A 26,142-nucleotide genomic window follows, 5' to 3' on the forward strand; every position below is an offset into this window, starting at 1 on the left:
TAAAAAATCCTCCTAAATATAACTCTGTTCCCCTGACTAATCACATCTCTTAAGGCCCATCCCCTCACTGCTTCTCTTTGTCCTGCCAAGTCCAGTTACATATAGCTAATAAATTTTCTAGGGCTGAGGGTGTACCTCAATGGTACAGCACTTGCCTAGCATTCATGAGGCTCTTTGTTCAATCTTCAGCAATGCTGCTGCTCCACCATGAGCTGCTCCTCTTACCTGAAACATCTCACTCCTGACCATCTTCCCCTCCTCACCACAGAAGTTAGCATGGGTGTACCTTTTTAACTTCAACCAGAGTGTGGCCTCTTCTAGGTTATGTCACAGAACCCTGTCACATTCCTGTGCAGCAAACCCACCTGCATTCTACCTGCTTTGTTTGCTGCCTTTCCTGCTGACTTGGAGACTAGAAAAGTTCCTTAAAGAGAGAAACCTGAGTTTGACTGAGTTTACTTATCTAAGTTCTAGCACATATTGGGCACTCAATAAGTTTTTATTAAATAAATGAATACTAACAAAATTGTGTTCACAGGTCACAACTTTTCAAAGAAAGATATTATAATCTAAAAAATAATTTTCTGTGTTATAAAGTATCAAATTGTACCAATAATAAAACATTCATCTTTAAAATTCTCTATATCTGGACATATCCAACTTACTTTTAATACTTGTTAATCTCCTACACAATACAAAAGAAATATCTGGTGTTTTATTATTATATATTTTTAAGACTTAAGTTTTAGTTTGTTAAAAAATTTCATTTAAAAAGAATTTTAAAAATTTATTGTATCCTAAAAGCCACAAAATTTATATAACCCAAAATCAAAAATCAAAACTAAATTGAAAGTAATTCACATTCAAATAAGAACTTGAATATTCAAGTCAGTATGGTGGCATATGCCTACAATCTCAGGACTCAGAGGCTGAGGTGGGAGGATTGTGAGATCAAACCCAGTCTTGGCTACATAATGAAACCCTGTCTCAAGAAAGGGGAAAAAAGGAAAAGTAAAGAAATAAATTGAATATTCATGTCTTACTTTATCTAAACTTTGTTTGGAAAGGCTTTAAAACCAACTTTGACTTAGAAATATAAATCGATACTCTTTCATGTTCTATTTTAATTAAATATTTGCCCATATTTAAGTTTTACTTTAGAGAAGAAAGAATTGTTGGTTTGATTGCTAAAACACCAAAAAGTAATAAAAATAAGTGACTTTTTTTTTTGAAGCAGGGTCTTGCTATATAGCCCAGGCTGGCCTTGAATTCACCACCTTCCTGCCTCAGACTACCAAGTGCTGCAATTATAGGCATACACCCAACAAAAAGACTTTAAAAAAAAAAAAAGTGAGTCATTAAAGATGTTTGTGTGGTATCAACACTACTTTAACTTTTTATTTCAAATTTAATATAAAATTTTACATAGTTCTCTTCATTAAGCAAAATTATACTTTTACTATCAACTCCAAAACTATAAATCAAATTTATTTTGAAAAAGCTTCTTCTCATATGTAACTTTGGTTTTGTAACATGTAACCGAAATAAAGGCGTTAAAAACACAAATGGATGAAATGATAAAATAATTTATGCTAAAACTTTTACAGTGGAAATGTCTGTCTATATGTTAATTTTAGTATTAGAATAAAATCTTTAGTTATCATAAGATTAAGAGCACAGATTATACTTTGGTCTGAAGTTCTATTTCATTCAGAAGTCAGATGTTTTGTATCCTGGAAAAGCACTCAAATGAAAAGCATGATTGTTATAAGTGTGTCATTTTTGTAAACTAACATTCACTAAAAGATTAGAGCTTATCACAGAAGGCAAAAGGACACGGGTTTGTGGTCAGTGACAGCAGCCAGAGTGTGGCAGTTTCCAACATCCTTAGCACAGTCCTCTAGTACAACACCCTGCGTTTCACCCTGGAGAAGGAATGTTGGCAGAGATCACCACCACATGGAAAGAGCTCTTAAAGCTGTTGGGCCTGAAATTTTACTCAGCAGTTTGAAATCAACCCTCAGCTTTCCTCATCCACCCTCCAACTTGGGGCTAATGCACAGGCAGGAACACCTATGAGGAAAACCACAAAAAACTTCAAAATAGCTACAACGGTAGGCTTGTTTTCTGCATATTATTTCAAATATTGTTTGTTAAAGTGACCATTATAAAAGTTTTAACAAATGTAAAGCCATTCCTAGTATGTTTAGTTTCAGTTACCATGAACAATTTTTTTTCTGCCTTTCAACAATTTTTAACAAGTACGTTCATGTATCATTGCATAGGTTTAATATTGGTGCAGGTAAGAACTGGGAGCTGCAAAAGTCACAAGCCTCTTTTAATCTTAATTTTCAACCACTGGATGTTTGATAAATTGGCATCTAAAATGCAGCATCAGCAACTCTGAGTGATTCTGTTTGAAGTTAAGAAAAAAGTCTGAAATGCATACTCACCAGATAAAACCCATGGGTGAGCCTGAAAGAATACTTTCCAGTACATTCCCCCAAATCCCTTGATTAAAGCTCTAAATTTCCTTTAGTCTGAAATACTATTGTGGCAGTCTTCATTGTTTAAACTAAAAAAGAAAGACTATTCGGGGCAGGGGGCAGGGGGAAGGGGGGAGAAATGACCCAAACATTGTATACACATATGAATAAAAGAAAAAATAAATAAAAAAAGAGAAAGACTATTAACTAAAAATAGTGATAACCTATTTAACTTACAAAACTAAAGGAATTAAAGACATGGCTTTTCCTATATTCTGCACTACCTAAAAGAAAGTGTTAATGACTACTTTTCACGGTATTAAACTTAAGGTTCAAGTTTTAAAAGTTTTCTAGGAACTTGTTTCTTTCATACCAATATAAACCAAGAGCTTTTATGAAGCAGCAAAGTTGAAATATGATATTTTTAACTCACATGAGACAGGATCTTGGATCTTCATTTTAACTATTTATACTACAGGTATCCTAAGATTTCAATTGCATATGAGCACTTCTACTCAAGACACTTAATTATTAAGAAACTTAAATTATCGACATGGCTTACATTTTTTGATAGATAAGTATTATCTGAAACCATTTTTCTAAATGCACACTGATACATAAAATTGTTAGTATCTAATTAAAGACCACTAAGGGTTAAATACTTGTTCCCTGGCTCCCAGTGCGGACACCCTGCCAAAAGGTCCTCAAAGCTTTTAAATACTGCTTCAATAGTCTGCATTTTTATTTCCAGGGAAAAAAGAGTTTTATCCCATGGTTAGCAGGCCACTAGTCTATTAACTTCCAGTCACCTTGATTTCTGCTGAAATGAAGACTGCGCAGTCTATACTTCTCCTGTTGCTGTTCATGCCTCTGACAGAGCCAGCACCACCAACTCAGCAGGATGCACCCATTATCTATGAGTATGGAACAGAGAATTTTCAAGAAACCAAATTTGGCCAAGATTATGAAGATAAATACCTAGATGGGGAAAATATTAAGGTACTTTATTTCTATTCCAACTATTCTAAAATAGTTCACATTTAAATGAATATTTTTGTTTTTCTTAAATGTATTCGATAAGGTAAAGGGAAATGAAAAACATTTTAATTGTCCTTAAGGTTATATTTTTCAGATATGTATACTACTAAATTAGCAAAGCAGTACCTATGGTAACCAAAAAACAAAATTAAAGGAAAACTAGACTTTAACATGATGCCTGACCAGCTGCAAAATATATGTTATGTTACATAATGCCTTATGTTTGTATGCTATATTGCCTCAAAAATAAATTAAGAGACAAGAAGATGCATCATCAAGTTAAGGTTTATTATTTTAGAGAAAAATAGTTCCAGGAAATACACAGAAGGGTACTAGCTATGCCAACTACTCACAGCACCAAAAATGAAAAGCTACTTAGTACGGGGCATTCTTTCTGATCAGTTTTAATAGTCTGGACCCTCTATCAACTTGCACTAATAATCTGCAACTGTCACTGAGTTAACACCCTGTGAAAATGCCTTATACCCAACATCATTCACATCCCATTGCTATGGGCAAAGTAATTGCTTGTGGCTTTTTTGGCCCACAGAAATGAAGGCTGAGTGAAGCAAAGGTTAACACAGAATGAAACTATGTGTAGTCCACTGTGTCACACACACATATACACATATAATGGGAAAAGAAACATAGCCAAATATTTAACAATATTCATTGCTTTAAAAGTTCTTCTCCAGATTTTAAGACTTACTAGTTAAAATTCCTTTTTTTCTTTCAGCAAACAAAGAGAAATTTAACATCCCAGTTTCTTTCTTCCAATGTAGTTAGTTAATATGCTGGTGCTATTTCTGCCCATGAGTATGATAGAAGATAGGTATCTTAGTCATAGCTTCAAATTTAAAAAGAAGAATTATATCATAAAACATGCTACTGTCTCACTTGGATGATTTAAATCCATCAATTAATTTTAAGACATTTTCAAAATTCCCTGATGCTTACAACTTTATAGATGACTTTTTCTCTGCTTCTTCTCTTTAAGATATATGGTTTCTTGCCAGGTGCTGGTGGCCCATTTCTACAATACTAGGTATTCAGGAGACAGAGATCAGGAGGATTGTGGTTTGAAGCCACCCCAAGCAAACAGTTTGAGAGGCCCTATCTCAAAAATACCCAATACAAAATTAGGGCTGGTGGAGTGGCTGAAACTGTAGAGTGCCAGCCTAGCAAGCATGAGGCCCTGAATTCAAACCCCAGTACTGCAAAAAAAAGAGAGTTTCTGCATGTTAATATATGTGTGTGTATGTGCACACTAATATTTGTGAAATTGAGAATTCAATGGGACAAAAATGGGGATGTCAAGGGTAAGGGCAAGGTCAAAAGTCTGGACTGAGACAAAGGTGGAGCAAGCTTACAAAGAGTAGAAAGAATACAACTCCACATAATAATCTATAATCTAATGACAGAAAATAAGAGAGAAGATAAACAGTAAGGACCTCAATTCCCCAGAGTTAACAGCCTACAACAGTGGTCAGAGTAGGGGAGGAGGAAGCTAGTTTAAAAGTGCTCCAGGCTAGGTATGGTGGCTCATACCTGAAATCCCAGCCAGGCAGGAAGTGAAGATGGGAGGATCCTGACTGAAGGCCAGCCCAGAAAAAAGTGAGTGAGACCCATCTTGGTAACAAGTTTGGTGACAGACACCTGTGATTCCAGATATGTGGGAGGCAAAGGAAAAATGATTGCAGTCGAGGACCACCTCAAGCAAAAGCAAGAGACCCTATCTGAAAAATAAAGCAAAAAGGGCTGGGGATGTGGTTCAAGCAGTAGAAGACCTGCTTAGCAAGCAGGAAGCCCCAAGTTCAATCCCCAGTACTATAAATAAACCCAGATCCCAATACTAGGGCATGGAGGCATGTAGAAAATTAAAATGTCAGTTCTGGAAGAGACCAATAGAGCTTGATCAGTACTTTACAGTGTGGCATGCTGGAGGCCTACAGCTGCTCAAAATAATACATCTGGTAACAGGAGTTTAGTTCAAACAAGAATCACATGGCATAGTTTTATCTCAGAAAAATATTCATTACTATTCAGAGAATTCTCTATTAGCTCCCATTTGGAACATCATTTATGTGCCCAAGTAGTGAATTCAGCCTTTGGAAATACAAAATTTTTTTTTAAAAACCTGGTTCTTTCACTCAAGGAGCTCACATTTAGAATAAAAACATATTTACATTGTAATATAATGAATGATGAAAATGAAATTATGTATAAAATCTTAGCACAGAAGAAATACACCAATTATGACTGTGAGAAGGTAAGCATTGCCTGTGATCCCTAGGTTTTAGTCAGACTTTATCACCTGACAACAAACTTTTACTTTTCCAATAGGAAAAAAAAGCTATGATAATTCCTGATGAGAAAAGTTTTCAGTTACAAAAAGATGAGACTGTAACACAATTGCCAACCAAGAAAGAAAGTGATGGTAAGTATCAACACTCTAATACCAGTTTTTCAAAAAGATCTAGTAAAAATAGCTATGATAGAACTTTATTCCTCGTAATAATCAAAAGTTGCCTTAAGATAAATAAATACAAACTGGAATTTTATCCCCAATGGTAAATTCGATTAGGCAGATGGGGAGTGCATGCCATTTAACATTCCAACCATATTTGAGTAAAAAATGTGGAACAGGAACATTCAAGAATGACCAAATCTTAGTCCACGCTTAACCTCTACAAAATGTGCTTCCATCTATGTAAGTTGAATTCAGGAAATACATAAACATTGAGTATTTGCCAAATACAATGCATAGACTTAGGATATCATAATGCAATACTTGACTTCAGGAAACTCAAAGAGAAATGGCTCTCTCTGTAACTGAAATGTCCATTTCAATTAAGACAGTAGAAAACTAACTGCAAAATAACAAACTACAAGTTCTACTTAATAGTTCCTATGTATTTGGTTTATGCTTGTGATATCACAGAGCATCATTTCTCATGAACACACACACACACACACACACACACACGCACGCACAATAAAATTAAAATGAACCAAAACAGAAAACACATTTTTGGTGGTATTAGGAAATGACTCCCAGAGCCTTGTGCATGCTAAGCAAGCACTCCACCATGTGAGCCACTCCCCCAGTCATTTTTCATTTTTGTATTTTGTTTTTGAGACAAGAATCTTGCTAACTTTGCCTAGGCTGGTTTTGAACTCACAACTCTCCTGCCTCCACCTCACTAGCTGGAATTATAAGCCAGAAAATACATCTTTTAAAAATTGACAAGTATTTTAGTAAAAACAGAGTTGGACAAATGGAAAGACATCACATGTTCTTAGGATGACTCAAAATTATAAAGATGTCAGTTCTCTCTACATATATAAATTTTAGACAATCCAACTAAAATTACCAATAAATTTTTTTATAAAGGTAAAAAAATTGGTTCCAAAGTTCGTGTGTGAACTGAGCAATGCCAGGTATACCCAGGAACTAGACCTACCACAAACTAAAACATATTACACTTAAAAATTGTGGGTAATAGTGCATGAAGAGGACTAGAGATGTGGCTCAAATGGTAGAGCACCTACGTAGCAAGTACAAAGCCCTGAGTTCAAAACACAGTACCGAAAAAAAGGTGCATGAATAGGTATAAATGTATAAAAGATGGAAAAGACCTAGAATAGTCAAAACAATACTGAAAAAGAATTAAGTGGGGGATTTATACTACCTATTATCATGGCTTAGTATACAAGTACAGGAATCAAGACACTGTGGTATTGGCATAAAAATTTTAAAAGATGATATTTATTCAATACAAGGTGAAAAACAGTAACTTTACAAAGTGAAAAACATGGCAGATACTACTTGAACCAAGTGATCACAGATACTAACAGGAATGTGACAAACAGATATGTACCTCCTTTATACATGACACTGAGAACACAACATTATTTCTATAGTAATTTTTGCCAAAAATGAAAAACCTCAGACAAATTGCAATAGAAAGAAGTTCTGCAAAATAAATGCAGGGAGCTGTGGAGAAAGAAACATAGCCCTGTACTTTCTAAACTAAAAGGAAAAAACAAAAACAAACAACAACAACAAAAAAACGAAGACAAGGAACTGCTTCAGTTAAAGGAAAGAGGTTTGACAAGTCATCCCAAGCGGATTTGGGATTTGCACTTGAGATCTGAACAGTGCCAGTGGTAACTCTAAATTTCACGTGAATGGTTTGCTTATTTAACTGGTGATTTCCAAAGTCATCAGCTAATGTTAATAATCTGAAATGTTTCTGACACATAAAACTTGATAAATCATGTTTGTTTTTACCTTAACTTCTGCTTTGTGAATTGTTTTTCTGGTACTCAAATGAGGAGATACAACTATTGGTCAAATAAGCTTTTTAAGTAGTCACTACTGAAAACAGAATAAAAAGAGAGTTGGATCATAGACTTTAAAACAAATTTTGATGAGTTATCAAGCACAATGTAGGTTGATACCATGATGATATCTTTCCTGCTATTATCTATGATTCTATAAAATATTTTTTAAATTAGTAGCATCCATGATAATACTTTTACCACTAGAGTACAAATATTTCAAACAGTGTTTATACTTGTAATTTTGCTTCCCAATTTAGAAATGCCCACGTGCCTGTTGTGTGTGTGTTTAAGTGGCTCTGTATACTGTGAAGAAGTTGACATTGATGCTATACCACCCTTGCCAAAGGAATCGGCGTATCTTTATGCAAGATTCAACAAAATAAAAAAGTTGACTGCCAAAGATTTTGCAGACATGCGTAAGTTAAGTTTAAATAAGATGTACAAACACAAGTTTGTGTTTGACCTACTACATCTAAGGTTATCACTGTTGGAGTATGTAAGTATTCACACAAAATAGATTCACAAAAAATCATTTTTGTTGTGGCTAAATCATCTTTCCATTCAGACTTCCTCTATCATCTTTCTTTACTGATGACTTTGTTGCCTGTTTTGATAGTCCATCTAACATGCACAGTTGTTTTTCCTTCAGAACAGTATCTCAAGATCCATACTGCCTCAGATAGCGAGCAGCACCAGTATAGAACTAGGACACCTCTCCAACCATGCATTTTATCTTCCACCTTCACTATAAAAGCACAGGAACTGCTTTTCTTTATTTTAGCTTATCTCTTAAGCTTGACTACATATTAAAAGTGTCTGAAGGACTTCTTTTAAAATACTGATACCAGGCTGTCCTTCCCAGAGGTTATTATCAGGGTTGGGGTGAGGCTCAGGAACTATCATTAACACCAACCACAGTCCTCAGATGATTCCAATATGGAAATAGTATGGAGACGAGTGGCGTTTAACTCTTTGTAGGTCATTCACAATCATGGACTTCTGGTTTCCTATTGAAACTTAACCAACTAAGGGGTTGCTGTTAGCACACCAGTATCCCTTGTTTCTGCAGTACCAAGTTCCACTCTTGAGTTACTCCTATCTTATCAGTTTTCAAGACTCCTAGGTTGTCAAGTTTTCCTGAAGAACAGCACACCGAGAAATGCACTACATTTATGAGATTAACACGTTTATGAGATTAACAGTAACTGGATTCATGCTGACACTATCAGGTCTTAAGTGCAGACTGAAGAACAGTTGGTGCCCATTATTTGTGGATTCCATATTTATAAATTCACCTACTTGCTAAAATCTACTTTTAACCCCAAAATCAATCTATGTAAGGCAGGAGGAGTAGCTCAGTAGTAAAGCACTTGCCCAGCACATTCAAGGTCCTAGGTTTGATCCTTAGCACTGGTCAAAGTTTTTTTAATTAAAAAAAAAAAAACACATGTGGTACTTGTATAATCATTAGCAGAAATTCATAGAGCAGCAAAAAAGTTTAAGTTATCTGGGCGCCGTAGTTCATGCCTGTAATCTTAAATACTTGGAAGGCTAAAATTGGGAGGATTGCAGTTCAAGGCCACGCAAGGCAAATAGTTCACAAGACCCCTATCACCAAAATAACCACAGCAAAATGGACTAGAGGTGTGGCTCAAGTGGTAGAGTACCTGCTTTGCAAGTGGGAAGTCTTGAGTTCAAATCCCGGTCCCACCAAAAAAAAAAAAAGTTACTCAAAACACCTTTTCAGCTAAGGTTGAATACGGCAACATTCTTTTCTATTTTTTGCTGTTGCAATGTAAATTAGTACACTGTTCAGTGTATTTTACACCCTGTAGTTCACATTTTTCTGCTTTCTGCTGAAAATCTTACTGTTGGAGACGGCACCAACTATGATGCTGAAGTTCCATCAAGTGCTTCTAAGTGCAAGAAAGCTGTGATGTGCCTCACAGAGAAAATAGGCTTCATTCAGCCATGAGTTAGACTGTAATGGTTAGGAATCAAAACACATATTAACTGAGTAGTCTTTAAACAAAAATACACAAAAACAAGGTTTGTATTAACTAATTAACAATGTGTGACTAGAGGCTCATGGAAACCTACCGCTCTAATTCCCAGGCAAAAGCAATACAACATACATACACATATGGAATTTCTCAGTCTCTCAGTCTGTATCACTTTGACAAATTGAGAAACATTTTCATCTTTGTTGTTATCAAGGAATAGAGAGATTAAAACAACATATAATTACAATGCAAGATGCTGGCAAAAAAAAAAAAACTTATATGATGCCATTCAATAAAATATAATTACTTCCCAGGATCTTCAATAAAAGTTTCTTTCAAACTGCCTGTGCATCCTGATGAACTCATAAAAGGATGGAAAGAGTACTTAAAATTCTTTCCAAACCTGAGATTCTAGGATTGTAGTTAAAAAGAAGTGACATCATTGTGAGGCAAAGAGAGGTGATCAGTGTTCAACAGAACTTTACTGAAGGGGTTTAGGGTAGAACTCAGCATTAAGAGTGCTTGCCTAGGCAGGCACTGGTGGCTCATGCCTGTAAATTCTAGCTATTCAAGAGGCTAAGATCAGAGGATTGTGGTTGGAAGCCAGCCCCGGCAGAGTTTGTGAGACCCTATCTCGAAAATATCTAACTCAAAAAGGGCTGGTAGAATGGCTCAAAGTGTAGGTCCTGAGTTCAAGCCCCAGTACCTTAAAAAAAAGGGTGCTTGCCTAATGCTGTGGCTTGCGCCTGTCATCCTAGCTACTTGGGAGGCTGAATTGGGAGGATTGAGGTTTGAGGACAAGTAGTCCCAAGACCTCCATCTCCAAAATAACCACAGCAAAATGTACTGGAGGTGTGGCTCAAGTGGTAGAATGCCTGCTTTGCAAATGCAAAGCCCCGAGATCCTAATCCCACCAAAAAAAAAAAAAAAAAAAAAAAAAGCTTACCTAGCATGCATGAGGCCCTATTTTCAATGCCAAGCACCACAGAATAACTAAGTTAGTGGGCTATTAATTGCAGACACACTATTAGGCACAAAAGATTAAAGACATTTGAGGCCAGGTACTGGTGGCATGGCTACAATCAGGAGGATTGTGGCTTGAAGCCAGCCCACACAAATAGTTCATGAGACCCTGTCTGGAAAAAACCCAACACAAAACAGGGCTGGCAGAGTGGCTCAAGTGGTTAAGTGACTGCCTAGCAAGCATGAGAATCTGAGCTCAAACCCCATTACTGCCCACTCCCCCCAAAAAAGAAGTTTGAGTAAAACACTTTTCTTCAGTCTGCACAATGAGGTAACTTTATATTTTTTCTGTATTTTTCCCTTCAAGCTACCTTACGACGACTTGACTTTACGGGAAATTTGATAGAAGACATAGAAGATGGTACTTTTTCAAAACTTTCTCTTTTAGAAGAACTTATACTTGCTGAAAATCAACTACTGAAACTTCCAGTTCTTCCCCCAAAGCTCACTGTATTTAATGCAAAATACAACAAAATCAAGAGTAGAGGAATCAAAGCTAATACATTCAAAGTAAGTGTTTCAAAACACCAAAAAAAAAAAAAAAAGGTAGATTCACTAGTAATTCAACTTGTAATTTAAAGACAGGATTTTAAATTGGCCTTTGAGCAACTGGCATGTTATATTAGGGGGCTTTACTTGTAAGAGGAGGGAAGGTGAACAGAGGAGACGAAGGTGAGGGAATACGGTTGATGGCTTCATATACATAAATGGAATAGAATGATGAAAACCCCTTAAGAGGGGCAGAGAGGGCTTTATACTACATATATACATGGAAATGTCATGAAACATCTTGAGGTGGGAGTGATCTAACCAATATACACCAACATACAATGTAAGACTATTTGGAATTGCCACAATGAATCCCCCCACTCTGCACAATGAATATATCCTAATAAAAATGGGAAAATATTTTTGAATACATATATATATATATATATGAAGGGACTTGTGGTAAGTTGGCATGTAATGATAAACTTGTGGATTTTACAGTTTTACTTTATTCCCTAAGAGCTGCAATATTGCAATATCCATCCACTGGTAAAATCAGATTGCTGTAATTAATATAAATGAGCCCCACTGGAAAGACAGGTGCTTGGTGCCCATATGGAAGAAAGGTAGGATGCTTAAGAAAGGATTAAAATAACGACATAGAAATAATTAGCAAAGTCTAGTACAGGAGGCATATCAAAGCTAAGATAAAAGAGTAACGCCAGGGGAAAATAATCACCTGAAATCAGTGTACAAACATACACAATAATGAGTTATTGATCATGAAGAGTAATCCAACATAAAGCCCTTATGGGAAAAGCCATGTCAATTTCAGCGTTTAATAAACTATAACATCTTGCTAAGCACATATCTCTTAGGAATAACCACTTGGCTAGAAATTAGAGGAAATGAGATGGGAAGCTCTGAAGGCTCAAGAGAAGTCAATGTAGCCACAGGTTCCAAAAGTCAGTTCCACATAAAGAATGACCTCATTAGCTGCTCCCCAGACAAATTCAAAGGGCCCACACGATGGCATCGGCCTAAGCATTTGGAGTTGAGGTGAATGAACAGAAATGTGAAGTACTCAGCTGAGCTCTGTAGGCTCTCATAAATTTCCTAACGACCAAAATATACTACTTGTGAAACCAAAAACAACCACGAAAACAAGAAACTACCATACCAATGACAGATACTATTGATAAGTACTTTTATCTGTATCCTTTTAAAATGTATATATTGCTTGAATCCTGTGACGGAATGCCCAGACCTCAATAACAATCAAACCAAAATTTCCTTACAGAAATTGAATAATCTCTCTTTCCTCTACTTGGACCACAATGCCCTAGAATCTGTGCCTCCTAATTTACCAGAAAGTCTACGTGTAATTCATCTTCAGGTAAGATTGTTCCTTTCATGATCTCTCATTTCAATTACCAATGGGGTTGTTCTTATGACTCAGTGGGAAACTCACTCATTCTATGTAAATTATGGCTAGATCACTAAGGTAGTGTGATAGCTCAATGACTATTGAAAGTATTAATATTTAGGCACATGAACCCTTTGCCCAGAAGACTAGGTTCTATCCAGAGCACACTGAGTAGACCAGCTTAGGAGGTATAAAGTCTGCTCTTGAGTGGGATTTATCTCCAGGTGTACACTTGGTATCTTGTAGTTTTGTTTTACAAAACAAAGGATACATTTACTTTTGGAGACTTTCTAAATGGCTTTATAGGAAATCAAGAGGGAATAAAAATGAGCTAAAACTGGTCTCTCATCATCAGAATTTCAACTTGCTCTTCTTATTACTTCTTTAGAGAATATTTAAAGACATGGTACCACTTTGAGTTAACACTCTAGAATAGGATACTTTCTCCAGCCGATATAAGGCTATTTATACTCAGAACCTTGTGTTAAATGGATATTACTCTGAGCAATCGTAAGTAGCCTGTTCTTCTAAAACACTGTACACTTACAATGAGTGCTCAGATTGCACAGAGAGGGTTTTTATTAATTTGAGGATTCACAGTATGTACAATATTTTAAAAAACACTTTCAGATGAATTATTCCATTGGTTCCCATTACATAGCCTGCAAAAGGTTGATTTCAGACTTTTAAATAATTTTCCTTCTATTTTTCAGTTTAACAACATAACTTCAATTACGGATGATACATTCTGTAAGGCTAATGATACCCGGTACATTCGGGAGCGGATTGAAGAGATTCGCCTGGAGGGCAATCCAATCATGTTGGGAAAGCACCCAAACAGTTTTATTTGCTTAAAAAGATTACCTGTAGGATCATACTTTTAATTTTTTTCATATTACTAATGCAATATGAAAGCTGAAGCACACACACTTATAATCTGTCTCAACAATGTCTAAAGGAACTTAAGTATTGGATTAATATTAACTTTTTATCTCACTATGAAGGAATTTTGTGTTTTAAACAAAGAAGTTCAAAATTCTTATATATAACAAGCAAAAAGTAAGAATGAATTTCTAAGTTCAAAACTAAGTAATGTGAAAATATTTAAACAGCCTTAAAAACTCCTCGTTACACTAGACTACTATTTAAATGGCATGTTTAATGTAAATGTTCACATTTGAGGTGCATTATTTCAATCACTAGTGAAGTAAGACAAGTCCAATTAACTTCCAATTGTTTGTCTTTGCTGGCCTTTACTGTATCTCTGAAGCATTTAAGACAGATGTTCCAAAAACTTTGAAAAGCTAAATATTTCCAGTGTTTTCCCATTTTTGTTTTATGATTGATGCATCATTATTTACTATGAAGTATTCACTATTCCTATCAAGGCAGCTATTTTACTTAGCTTAAGAAATAGGATATAGTCTCATATCTAGGCAAAATTTTCCAAATTAAGTAGAATTTTATTCACTGATAAAGAGCTGATAGAAATATTCAAAGTTTTCTGCCTTGTGGTCACACTGCTGGTCTTTAGTAAAGTACTAAAAAAAATTCTTTTACCTAAACATTAACATTCTAACTTTACCATAAAACACCTTAAAGTTATCAAGCAAGTCAAACTCAGTAAGCTTACAACAAGCAAAAATTCTGTGTTATTTCTCAGAGAACAGTAAAGATCTTCAAATATGAAATAATTACAAAATATTTTCAACTATAGAAATAGTGTTTCCTCAATACATTTGTTAAAATATAAGAAATGAAAACAAAGTGCCACCACCTTCTTGCTTGCCCATGCACATACACTTTGACACAAACAGACGGAATATCCATAATAAAGTTTTTGAGCAACATTTTCTCAATAGCCATGCTGGACGAATACATTTAACAGTGAAAGCCTCATCTATCAAAGTGAAAACTCAAGGATGCCAGATTAAATTTCCCAAACTAATCTTTCTCTTAACTATATTTCACTCAAGAGTTTTAGTGACACATTGCTTTTGGAGCTATATACAAAATTATAAGTGCTTTAGAAACATGCATCTGACCTGTATAAAAGAATCAATATCATTTCCATCATAAATTATTTTCTGGAGTTAAGTTGTTTTCTGTATATTATTTCCACAACACATACTTATTCCTATTTTTAGGCATGTCCCTCCCTCACTTGTCAAGGTTGATACCAACATGAAACTTCTCTACTAAAGCATCTATCATCTCTTAAGGCCATAATTATTACTAAATAGTGCTTATTAGCTCATTCAATTTTTTTGATGGGTAATGATCATTAACTATTAAACTGCTTTCATCACTATGTGCATGCCTCATTTTCTATGTGACTGAAACATCACTGAGAGCGCTGAACACAGCTTTATCGTTATACCTGTATGGTATCCAGCACAATAATAACCACATTTGAATTAAATGTACAATAAACATTGTAAAACCTACCCAAGAAAGAGTTTTATTTGGAAAAGCAGACTCTTTATACTGTCATAATCTTGATAAAGATTAAAATATGGTATATCCCCACAAGGGAATATTATTTAGCCTTAAAAAGGTAGTATGACACTGCTACAACACAGGTAAAACTTGAAGATGTCACACTAAGTAAAGTAATCCAGACAAAAGGACACTCCACTTGTGTAAGGTGCCTAGAATGGTCAAATTAATATAAAAAGAAGATGGAACAGTGGTTACCAGGGGTTGGATCAAGCAGGGAATGGAAGCACTGGGTATAGAGTGTCAGTTTAGGAAAAAGAGAGAAGTTTGGTGGTAACGGCTGCAGAACAATGTGACTCTCTTTTCCCATCCTAGCAATGTCATCAACTGGCAAAGAACAGCTCCTAGAGCACTGTCCTCCATGAAAACAATACATCAGTTATACTTACAAAATTGTATTTCAACTGCCTGTGGAGAGTACCTGAAATCAAACTGAGGCAGGCTAGAATTAGGGAAAGTTTGGGACTCACAAAAAAATATATGACTTAATATTTTATGTATACGTAGGTTGCCCAGATATGGCTGAGATCACCCTCCCATAGCCCTAGAAACACTCATGCTCCTCGCCGCTCAAGGATTATTGGATAGGAATTACCTGGTTTTTCATGTCCCATAGGTTAGCATAGGTTTTAAAAGCACCTAGAGAAGAGAAGCACGCTCTCTCTGCTTCCAGATTTCATCTGGGCCTCACCACGCTCCCTTTTTGTATTTCCCTTCCCTAACTTTTAATAAACCCCAATTACACAAATTGTCCTGTTATGGATTCTTCTCTGTAGGACACAAGAACTTTGGAAGTATGATCACAGACTATACCGGAGCCATTAACAAAACCAACACTGGAAATGGGACTAGAGTTCACATATCCCATGACCCACTCAGATTCACAAAGAAACATCACTACTAGGTGATTCATTCATTATTGTAAATGCCAGCATAGTACCTGATTACTTTCGAATTTTACTAATTTTTAAAAATTTATTAGCATACTATAGTTGTAATGGGGGCAACTGTGACATTTACTAAAGTGCTTAGAATATCTTAGATTTACTCCCTCCATCTTTTTTTTTAATCCCCGCTCACCCCATGAATTTTACTAATTGTGAAGCAAAGATACTTAATTGTCCTGATATGCAAGAGAAAGAAAGAGAAAAAAAAATCACTGTAATTAAATTTCCCAACTTCACTAGTCTACATTAAGATCAACTAGCCAGAGCCCAGGGGTTATCATAGGATACTTTTAAATCAGCTACTCACCTAAAACTTAATTCTTTCTTTACTCAAGAGTAATCCACAAGCCTAGTGCCTATATTCCTAGCTACTCAGGAGGCAGACATCATCAGGAGGATCATACTTTGAAGCCAGCCTAGGCAAATAGTTCTTGAGACTCTAGCCCGAAAATACCCAACACAACATAGGGTTAGTGGAGTGGTTCAGGCCATAGAGTACCTGCCTAGCAGGTGTGAGTCCCTGAGTTCAAATTCCATTGCTGCCAAAAAAAATAATACTCATTCACAGAGGATCACACCTATAATCCTAGGTACTTGGGAGGCAGAAATCAGGAGGATTGTGGTTTGAAGCCAGCCTGGGCAAATAGTTCAAGAGACCCTATCCCCCAAAAAACTCAACACAAAACAGGGCTGGCAGGGTGGCTCAAGTGATTGTTCACCTGCCTAGCAAGCTCAAGGCCCTGAGTTCAAACCCTAGGAACCACCCCTCTCCCCCAAAAATAGTAATCAACACCCTAAACATCTGCTAGGCCTGGGAGTTTACACAGGCAGTCTCTGTAACTTAACAAGACAAAGACCCAGACCTAAGACCTATATCCTTGACATCTGATAAAGCAAAGGCTAGAAATTTCAAATAGAAATTTTCTATCAAGTAGAGCAGGGACTGGTAGTCTACACAGGTAATCTCTACCATTTAACAAGACAAAGACCCAAGCCAGGAAATCATTCCAGGGGCCAAATGAATTCAAAGCTAAGAGTCCTTCAATAAACCAACTCTAAAACCTGACCTGAAAAATAAATAAATAAATAAATAAATAGGATTCATATCCAATCTGTCTCTTCCTGTGAGAGGTAAGAACCATCCTCCCTGTCCTGTCTCTTTCTCTCCAGGTTGTGTCTTCTCTCCATGCTGCTTTTGCTTTTCCTACCAGGTTACTAAGTCCCAACTGTTCTTACTTGGATCTCTAGCCTGCTTCTTCTGACCTTCGGGTTTCATTTTTCTCTTCCTCTCTTTTCCCTTTTAGAACACTAACTGGGAGAAAAATTTATTCCAAGTACGATCTTCTATTGTTATTAAGGCATTTACTTTTCTTGTTGTCAGACTACTGCCCAATTTTCTCAAGGGATTCCCTTTGTGTAGTCAAGAATGGCCCAGGCCATAAGAATAGATAAAGCAGGATCATTCCTCAGGATTAAACCAGAGCTCAATGAAGCTAACAAATGGTCTCACCAATACCTATCAAGGATGCAAGAAATTAGGAAAGGGCTTCAGGCCACACCCAGGTGAAGGCACCTCCACCTACAATTCCGAGCTGGGTTTGAGCATCATTCCCAGAATCCAGGAAGGCTAATGCAGGGTGGACCAAGCATAGGTAAATGTAGACACTCCTGCTCATCCCAACGTTCCACTCAACATGGGTGTAGACTGGCCACACATCCATGGTTCAATTCAGAGGCCAGGTGGCAGGAAAGTGACACCTTGTCTTTTCCCTGTCTATACTACAAACCTAAAAAACTGGGAGTTCTTTGACCCTCAGACCCTAAAGTCTGGAAAGAAAAGAAGTGCCAATGGGAAGACATTAAAAAAGGTGTTGCTATGCTAATTTCCTGGTTACTAGAAGCGAAGCAGGCTAGCAACAGGAAAATAACTCACCACAGGACTCCCTTCCCTTAAGCAAACAGATATCCCCATGCTAGAATTAAAAAAAAAAATTTTTTTTTTTACTTTACAACTCCCCCAGCACCACCATTAGCCATCTTTAGAGCAATAAATCCCCTCTAAGTTGTAAATACCCTGGCAGTTCAAAGAATCTTTGTAAGATAGGTGCTTCTGAACTGGGCTTGCCTGGCAAAAGGGAAGTCTGCCCCCAATTTGACTGCTCAGGCAAAGTCGTCTACTTAAGACTTTATGGAGCCAGGCACCAGTGGTTCACGCCTGTAATTCTAGCTACTTAGAAGGCAGGGATCAGGAGGATTGTGGTTTGAAGCCAGCCCAGGCAAACAGTTTACAAGACCCTATCTCAAAAATACCCAACACACACAAAAAAAGGGCTAGTGGAGTGGCTCAAGTGCCTGCCTAACAAGTGTGAGGCCCTGAGTTCAAACCTCAGTACTGCCCTTCCCGCCAATAAAAAGGGCCTTATGAATTTATGAATATTGGTTGCATCTCATACAATTAAGGGCCTAGAAATTAGCATAAGATCATGTGCAGAATACCCCCATGTTATGCAAAAAGGCTGTGTTAATTAAAGCTGCCAGCCATACAAGCACCTCCCTAAGGACTGCCAAGATTTTTCCTGCCTTACAACTTATAAATTGGTCTTAACAAACAGACCGATGCTTCTGTGCCACCTGGGAGGAGCCCACTGCTCTTTTATCTTGATGTGCTTCCTCTTACTTTTTCAATAAAGTGTTGCTATTGTTTTGCAACTTGTGTCTCTGCCCAGTTCTTTGTTCAGATAACACAAGAACTTAGGATCTTCTGAATTATTGTCTTCTTAGATCACTAAGCCCAGTAACAGGACACTTCAACAATGACCACACAGGTTCACCTAGTTCATGGGTCAGGGGAATACTCCTCCCATGACCTAGGCTCAAGGTTTTGACCTAGGCACAGGGCTGTCTCTTTGGGAGGAGACATCCTGCCTATATGACAACAATTGGCTCTTTTAATTTCTTCCAGATGGGAAACATGTCATCCATTCCTGCAGATACTCCCTTGGGATAGATTCTTAAAACTGGGATGATTTGACTGTAAGATGTTAAAATGAAAAAGACTTAGATTTTTCTGCAACTCTACTTAGCAACAACATGATCTTGAGCCAGAAGAAAAATGGCCTTTAAATGGTAGCCTTAACTATATAACCTTCTTCAATTGGATTCTTTTTCTGTAAGTGGGAGGGAAAATGGTCAGAAATGACATATTTACAGTTTTTTTCCTTCTTATGGGCTAATAAGGAACTCTGTTAACAGTGCTGTCTTTGATGAAGCAATGCTGGCCAAACTAGATAATATCCCATGCCCAAGACGTGCTCACCTCCCAAATGTAAACAATGAAAAAGGGAGGTCCTGAGCTTATTGATCCTACTCCTCCTAAGAGCACTCCTCCCCTGTCTGCTAATAGACTTGATGTCCACTTACCATTTGACCCACCCCCAACCTATTCAAAACCCACTCCAAGAATTTGTCCTCTCTAGGAAACAGGGAATGAGTATGGCCCAACAAAAGTACAAATTTCTCTCTCTATGCAAGATATGAAACAAATAAAGCAAGACTTAGGAGAATTTTCAGAGGACCCAGATAAATATAAAGAGAGATTGCAGCCCTTAGCTCAAATTTTCAATCCATCCTGGAAGACATAGGTACTATCCTGTCCTAAACCCTGACAGATAGTGAAAGGCAGGATGATAATGACTGCTGCCAGGACATACAGACAACAAGACAAGTTTCTCACTTAATTGGCTCCAACATTGTAAGAAAATTATAAAAATGGGCCTTGGAACCTGATGCCTCTCTTCAGGAAATCCTCTGCAGGGCCTCCTTGGATTTTTGCAGTCAAGACCAGGTGAAAGAAAGGAAAGCTTGTAAGGTCTTTACAGGCATTTCTACCTCCAGTGAAAATAAGGCTCTCTAGGCAAATGTCATATTTGCAAGAAACCAAGGCACTGGAAGAGTGAATGTCCCAATGTGGGGAAACTTCCTAAAACTTTTCTGCCCACAGTGTGAACAGAAGGGACACTGGAAGAGAGCCTGCCCTGAGGGTAAAGGGACATTTGTCCCAACTCTCCTCAGATGGTGGTCCAGGAATGGGGAGACCCTCAGATGCAGCGGTACCCACTCTTGCTATTGACATCCATGGCACTGAACTGAGGGTTACAACTGAAGTGGAAGGTAAGAACATTAAAATGCTCATTGACACTAGGGCCACCTACAGTGTGTTGCTGTCCTATCTGGTCAGCTTTCCTCTGATTCTAGCCAAGTGGTAGAAGTGGATGCAGTCCCTAGAATTAGGCATTTTATTCCTGTTCTTTGTTGCGATTGGGAAGAATATATTCCCCCATTTCTATATTCTATCATTCCTTTCAGGTAATGCCAGAATGTTTGACTCCCCTTATGGGAAGAGACTTAATGAGTAAGCTGGATGCATACTTGACCTTTCCTTTTCAGCTGAGTTAGTTTTTTCTCTAATGGCTATAAAGGATTTACCAATCACTCCTCAAAGGAATTAGCCATAGATTCAGTGATATGGGAAACAGGAGTCTCTGGCAGAGCCATTAGTCTCTGGCAGAGCCTATTTAGATTACATTAAAGGACCCATCTATTTTTCCCTCAAAAAACAATACCCCTTAAAAAAAGAGGCAAAAAAAAAAAAGAGGCAATAAAAGGGCTATAGCTCTTAATAACTAAATTCCTTCAATATGGACTATTGGCCCCCTATAATTCTCCTTGGAATACTCCTGTCCTTGCAGTATAAAAACCTGATGGGGATTATAGATTTGTCCAAGATCTCATTAATGAGGCAGTAATCCCCACTCATCCAGTGATACCTAGTCCTTATGTACTGCTAAACTCTATTCCACCTAACACTCAGTGTTTTACAGTTTTGAACCTCAGGAGGCTTTCTTTTGAATTCCACTTGATAAGGGTTCTCAATTTCCTTTTGCTTTCACCTTGAAAGAACAGAAAAGCAAAACTCAGCAACTAACTTGGACTGCGCTACCTCAGTGGTTCAGGGATAGCCTCTACTTTTTTGCCCAAGCTTTAGCCTGGGACTTAGAAGATTTATACCTCAAGGAAGGACTTATTAAACAATATGTAGGTGATTTGCTAATTTGTTTACCCACAGAAGAACCGGCTAAACAACATGGGAAGGCACTTTGAACTTCCTAGCTCAAGGGGGCCACAAGGTTTCCATGTGAAAGGTGCCTCCCTGGGATCTGTACTCACTCCTGAAGAGGGCACTATCCCTAGGCTAGGTTTAGCTATGCAACAATTGCCCACCTCCTATTAGAAGGCAACAGAGCCTTTTTAGGATTGACTCGTTCTGGATCCCTGGATATTGAAATATTGCCAAACCCTTATAAGGGAGGTTAGGATTAGGGAAAGTTTGGAAGTGAGACCCCTCCCTGACATGCTTTAAGAGCTCCATTGTAATTACAATAAGTTAGAAAGAATGAGAACTTCCTCCCTCATGGGTGGGGCACCTGAGAATCAACATAGGTGTATACAGGGGTCACGTGCCCAGCTCCTCCCCCTGGCTTAAAGGTCAAAGGAGCCAGGTAATGATATGCCCGGCTCCTCCCCCTGGCTCTAAGGTCATTGAAACCAGGTAATGACACATAATCTCTCCCTGCCTCCAAGTTTAAGGTAGTATAAAAATGACCTAAAATAAACCATGGCCCCCTTTTTAATCTCTTACCCCTGGTGCAGAGCCCCTCTCTCTCAGTAGAGAAGGTAATTCCTTTCCCCTTTCCTACAATAAAACTTTTCATTCTCACAACACCCACATGTCCTGCTTGTATTCTTCCACACTGAGCACAAGGACTGAGATCTTCTAAGAGATACTTTCCGCCATTAACACTTATATGAAGCCTTACAGACAACTCTGGACTTGAACCCCTTTCTCTAGAACCATCCCAGATACAGACCTTTGGACAACTTACAGTCTACTTCCTAGAGGCACCAGCCCTGATGCTTCCCAACTTAGAAAAAAACTTTGTAGACTATATATCTCAGAGAAAGGTGGCATCACCCTGGGGGTACTCACTCAATTCCTCTGGGCCCTACGCAGTGACCTGTGGGATATTTGTCAAAATGCCTGGATCCTATAGCTAGAGCATAGTCTCACTGCTTGAAAGGAATTGAGGCCACTGCCATTCTTTTACAGGATTCATTTAAGCTCACTTTGGGCAACCCTACACCAATTTACTCACATAATCAAACTGTCCCTTTGTTGTAACTTAAAGGCTCTTACTGTAAGAGGCACTCAAATTGCTTTTGCTGAAAAGCACTGACTCCTTCTTGGACCCGTGGATTAACTGACAGCAGGAGAAAAACATGGCATCTGTTCTCCATTTTGTATTGGTCTCTGCTTTAAGCCATTCTCTTTGCAGTCATCTTGGATTCCAGGGAAGATAGATGATAACAACTTTATGACAAGGAACTGAAACTACCCCTCAACAGTATACTCTCCTTTGGATGGACCACCTGCCTAGCTCCAGATAACAACTTCTGAACCTCTCCCAAAATAATGGTCAACCAGAATATACCTATGACTGTGACTGTTTAACTATGCATACATTTGTCCCCTGCCTCCAGTTCTTTTCTCTACTTGAACCTATTGCTCATGTCTGTACTCTGAAGATCGCTGAAGATGAACCGAGTGCTTACTCTGCTTCTTCCTACAACATGTCCTGAGCCATGTAATAAACCTCCTTCCTCTCCCTTCACCACATCTCTTTATTTGGTGTTTAGGAGTGAGTCAATGGAACTGGCATATTGAATCTCAGGAGTTTCAGTCTTGGGTCCAAAAACTCCAGTTTCATTACTGACTCAAACAACTGACTTCATTATCAGACTGTACTTTTAGAAAATCCTGAGATATCCATCCATTCACACTTGCAACCCCTGTGTATGCTCTGGGCCATAAACATCTAGAAATTATGACCTCTATCTATGCAAGTAGTGAATATTTAGAAGACAGACCTCTAGATAACCCTGATAGAAGCTCCTTTACGCACAATGGAGTCCAAAAAACACTTCATAGTTACTTTACTCTTAAAGTTTATCTCTAATAAACTTTACTGTTATTTTTATTATATCTTTGCATCTTGTCTGAAGTCTTCTCCTGCCAGATGCAAGAACTGAGGTATTTATTGGCTCTTTTTCTGTGGTAACAAGACTACATATGAGAAAATATAACAAAATTATGAGAACTCCACAAAGGCCTACAGTATGGGAACTGCATATTTCATTCTGGAGAAAATCCTATACCTGACAACTTGACTAAACCAAACAATAAATTTAATAATAATAGTAATAAACCAAAATAAAGAAGAATTAGTACCAGTCCTAAAAATAATAGTCATGACATGGTTATACTGATTCTTTCAGAACCTGTTTTTGTGTGCTCACTACTTACTGTCAATAATTTGGTGCTACCCAACAAGCAGTCTTTCAATGCAGCCAAACATAACTCTGGTTATGCTCCAAAACAAAGTAATTAAAGAATGCTTTAACATGTTTCTATCAGACATTAAAAGCCTTATTTCATAAGAATCAAGCTTCAATATTTAAACTCAGAATGTGCAATAACAAAGCAGCTCAAAATACAGAGTCTGGCTTAGGAAGTTAAGCTCCATTGTAAGGTTGCTAGTATTATATTCTTTATTATCATTTATTATTTTAAGTATCTTTGAAAACCTATTTTTTCAAAATGTGTATCTTAACATAAATTAGAATAAATAACAAAAATGTGAGGGAAATAACAGTGGTGACTCCACTTTGGATGAGGGAGACATTTTAGAAGCAGTCACCTAAAGGGGCATGAGAAACAATAAGCTTCTTAGAGAAATAATAAGCCTCTTACCAAAATAACAAAATGCAGCTGCAAGATGTAGGTGGTGGGTCCCAAGGCCAGGAGGAGTTGCCCAGCCCTTCTCAGAACGTTCTATTCAATAAGGATGGGGAGGGACAGGTGGCCAGGTTTTGCTGGAAGTTGACCATGCACCAGACAATCACAAATGTAGTGAGTTTCAAGATAGAATGGGTGGACCTACGTCAGGTAGAGCCCTATATCACTCCTCGACAACAGCTATACTACAGTTTAGTTTTCCCTAAGCTCCTCCTGCACTGGAAGATTTGCTATCTTTTCTACAAACCTTGTGCTTTTTTTCCTCTTAATTCCTGGTCTGGCATCTACAATCATTAACTTTATCTAGACATGAACTTGGGATCAGTGATCCAGTATCACAAAATATTCCAAATACTCCATAATATAAATTATTCACTGATTTATACAGATGTTCCTTCCCCATTTATTACAAATAACTGCAGGTTCTTGAAGCCAGTGAAAATATTTTCTACTCTTTGAAAGCTTTAAGAAAAGTACGTTATGGCTGAATCCTCAAATTAACACCAGCTTCATTTTCGACATATATTTAGATTCAAAACCTTTAGACTTTACCTTGAAATATTTAAATGTGTGCTTCCGATATTCATACCACTCCACAAAAAAATGTAGGCTTTGGAAAAACATAAGCAAATCTCTTCTTTCTTCTGCTCTGTAGAAAAAAAAATTCTATGATTAATAAACATCATTAAATGACAGACTCTGTCTAGCTTTCTTTATTATTCCTTTTCTTCCACTAACACTAAGTACTTCCTATACTTCTAGACACAGAACCATGAACTTTGGCAAGTGTTCCTCCTTGACTGCTAATGCTGATTACTAATGCTACCAGGCTGAGAAGCCTGGAAAACCCTACTCGAACATCTAATCTATCCATTTTTAAATCACTCAAATGCCACAGTCTCCATAAATGTTTATTTGCTGAATGCGATATAAGAAAGAATATATTATGTGGCAGACCATTTCAATCCTGAAGTTCCTGAGTGATTAGGAATGTCTTCATTATGCTAATGGTGGTGATGGGACTCAGGTAGATCTCAGATTCCAGCAGGTTGGCAGCTGGTTACCAGAACGACTAACCATATCAGTGGAGGGGTAGAACTGTGGGCTAGCAAGACCATCAATGAGAGGGCACTGGAGATTGAGTTCAACAACATGACCAAACATGCCCAATAAAAACTCTGAACACAGGCACTCTGTGGCAATTCCTGGTTGTTGAACATATTGCTAGGAGGGTGATGTGCTAGATTTAAAATATATATATATACTGTACTACTCCCAAACCTGGGCCTATGTGTTGCTTCCATTTGGCTATTTCTGGATTTTATCCTTCATGTATTCAGTAAGTTCTGTGAGTGGTTCTACCAAATTATTGAACCTGAGGGGGTCATGGGAATTTCTGAATTTATAGCCCATCAGATATAAGTATGGTTGGACACTCATACTCCCAGCTGGTGTCTGAAGTGGAGGCAGTCTTGTTGGGGACTTTGACCATAACCTTGGGATCTGCTAGTGTCAGAATTGAAGAGAAATGCAGGACACCTGAGTAGAACCAGAATAATGACCTCACCATACCATACATCCAATTCCCTCATAGCTATAAAATAATTTCATTCCTTTGCCTATGGGCTCCCAAATGAATTTAATTCTCTTAATATTATATCTATTGTAAAAGTGTCAGCCACATAAACTACATGCAACTTGAGGCCAAGATCTATGAATTCACTTAATCATTCAACAAATGGCCACAGGACTTGAGTTCCTGCTCTAGCTACAATGGAGTATTAAGTGCATTTCACTTGAATGCTCCCATTAACTACAATTTAAAACACTGGACGTAATACATAAAGCAAACATCCAAAGATCAGAAATATGGACAAACAAAAGTAGAAAAGGTAGTCTTCAGGAATCAAGGGAGAACCTGGAGATAAATTCAGCAGAGTTTTTGTTTTTTGCCTCCTGAATATCTGAATCT

At 37.5% G+C, this 26,142-nt stretch overlaps 2 protein-coding genes across 4 annotated transcripts in view; one reads left to right on the forward strand and one right to left on the reverse strand.

Annotated features, from left to right (window-relative positions):
• Positions 1-26,142, reverse strand: part of Cenpp (centromere protein P) — a 227,631-nt gene that overhangs the window by 141,413 nt on the left and 60,076 nt on the right. For all 3 annotated transcript variants that reach the window (XM_074052356.1, XM_074052354.1, XM_074052355.1), the window contains one exon: positions 24,723-24,819. In XM_074052356.1, the coding sequence (XP_073908457.1) occupies positions 24,723-24,819 (97 nt within the window). The remainder of the gene's footprint in view (positions 1-24,722; positions 24,820-26,142) is intronic.
• LOC109685462 (mimecan) lies at positions 1,958-15,268 on the forward strand. The gene is made up of 7 exons (XM_074052357.1): positions 1,958-2,114; positions 3,238-3,485; positions 5,868-5,961; positions 8,129-8,287; positions 11,205-11,407; positions 12,687-12,782; positions 13,526-15,268. Exons 2-7 carry the CDS (start codon positions 3,312-3,314, stop codon positions 13,694-13,696), a joined length of 897 nt encoding a protein of 298 aa, XP_073908458.1. The 5' UTR covers positions 1,958-2,114; positions 3,238-3,311; the 3' UTR covers positions 13,697-15,268.

The sequence above is a fragment of the Castor canadensis genome, chromosome 13 (genome assembly GCF_047511655.1).
Source record: "Castor canadensis chromosome 13, mCasCan1.hap1v2, whole genome shotgun sequence".
Classification (NCBI taxonomy): domain Eukaryota; kingdom Metazoa; phylum Chordata; class Mammalia; order Rodentia; family Castoridae; genus Castor; species Castor canadensis.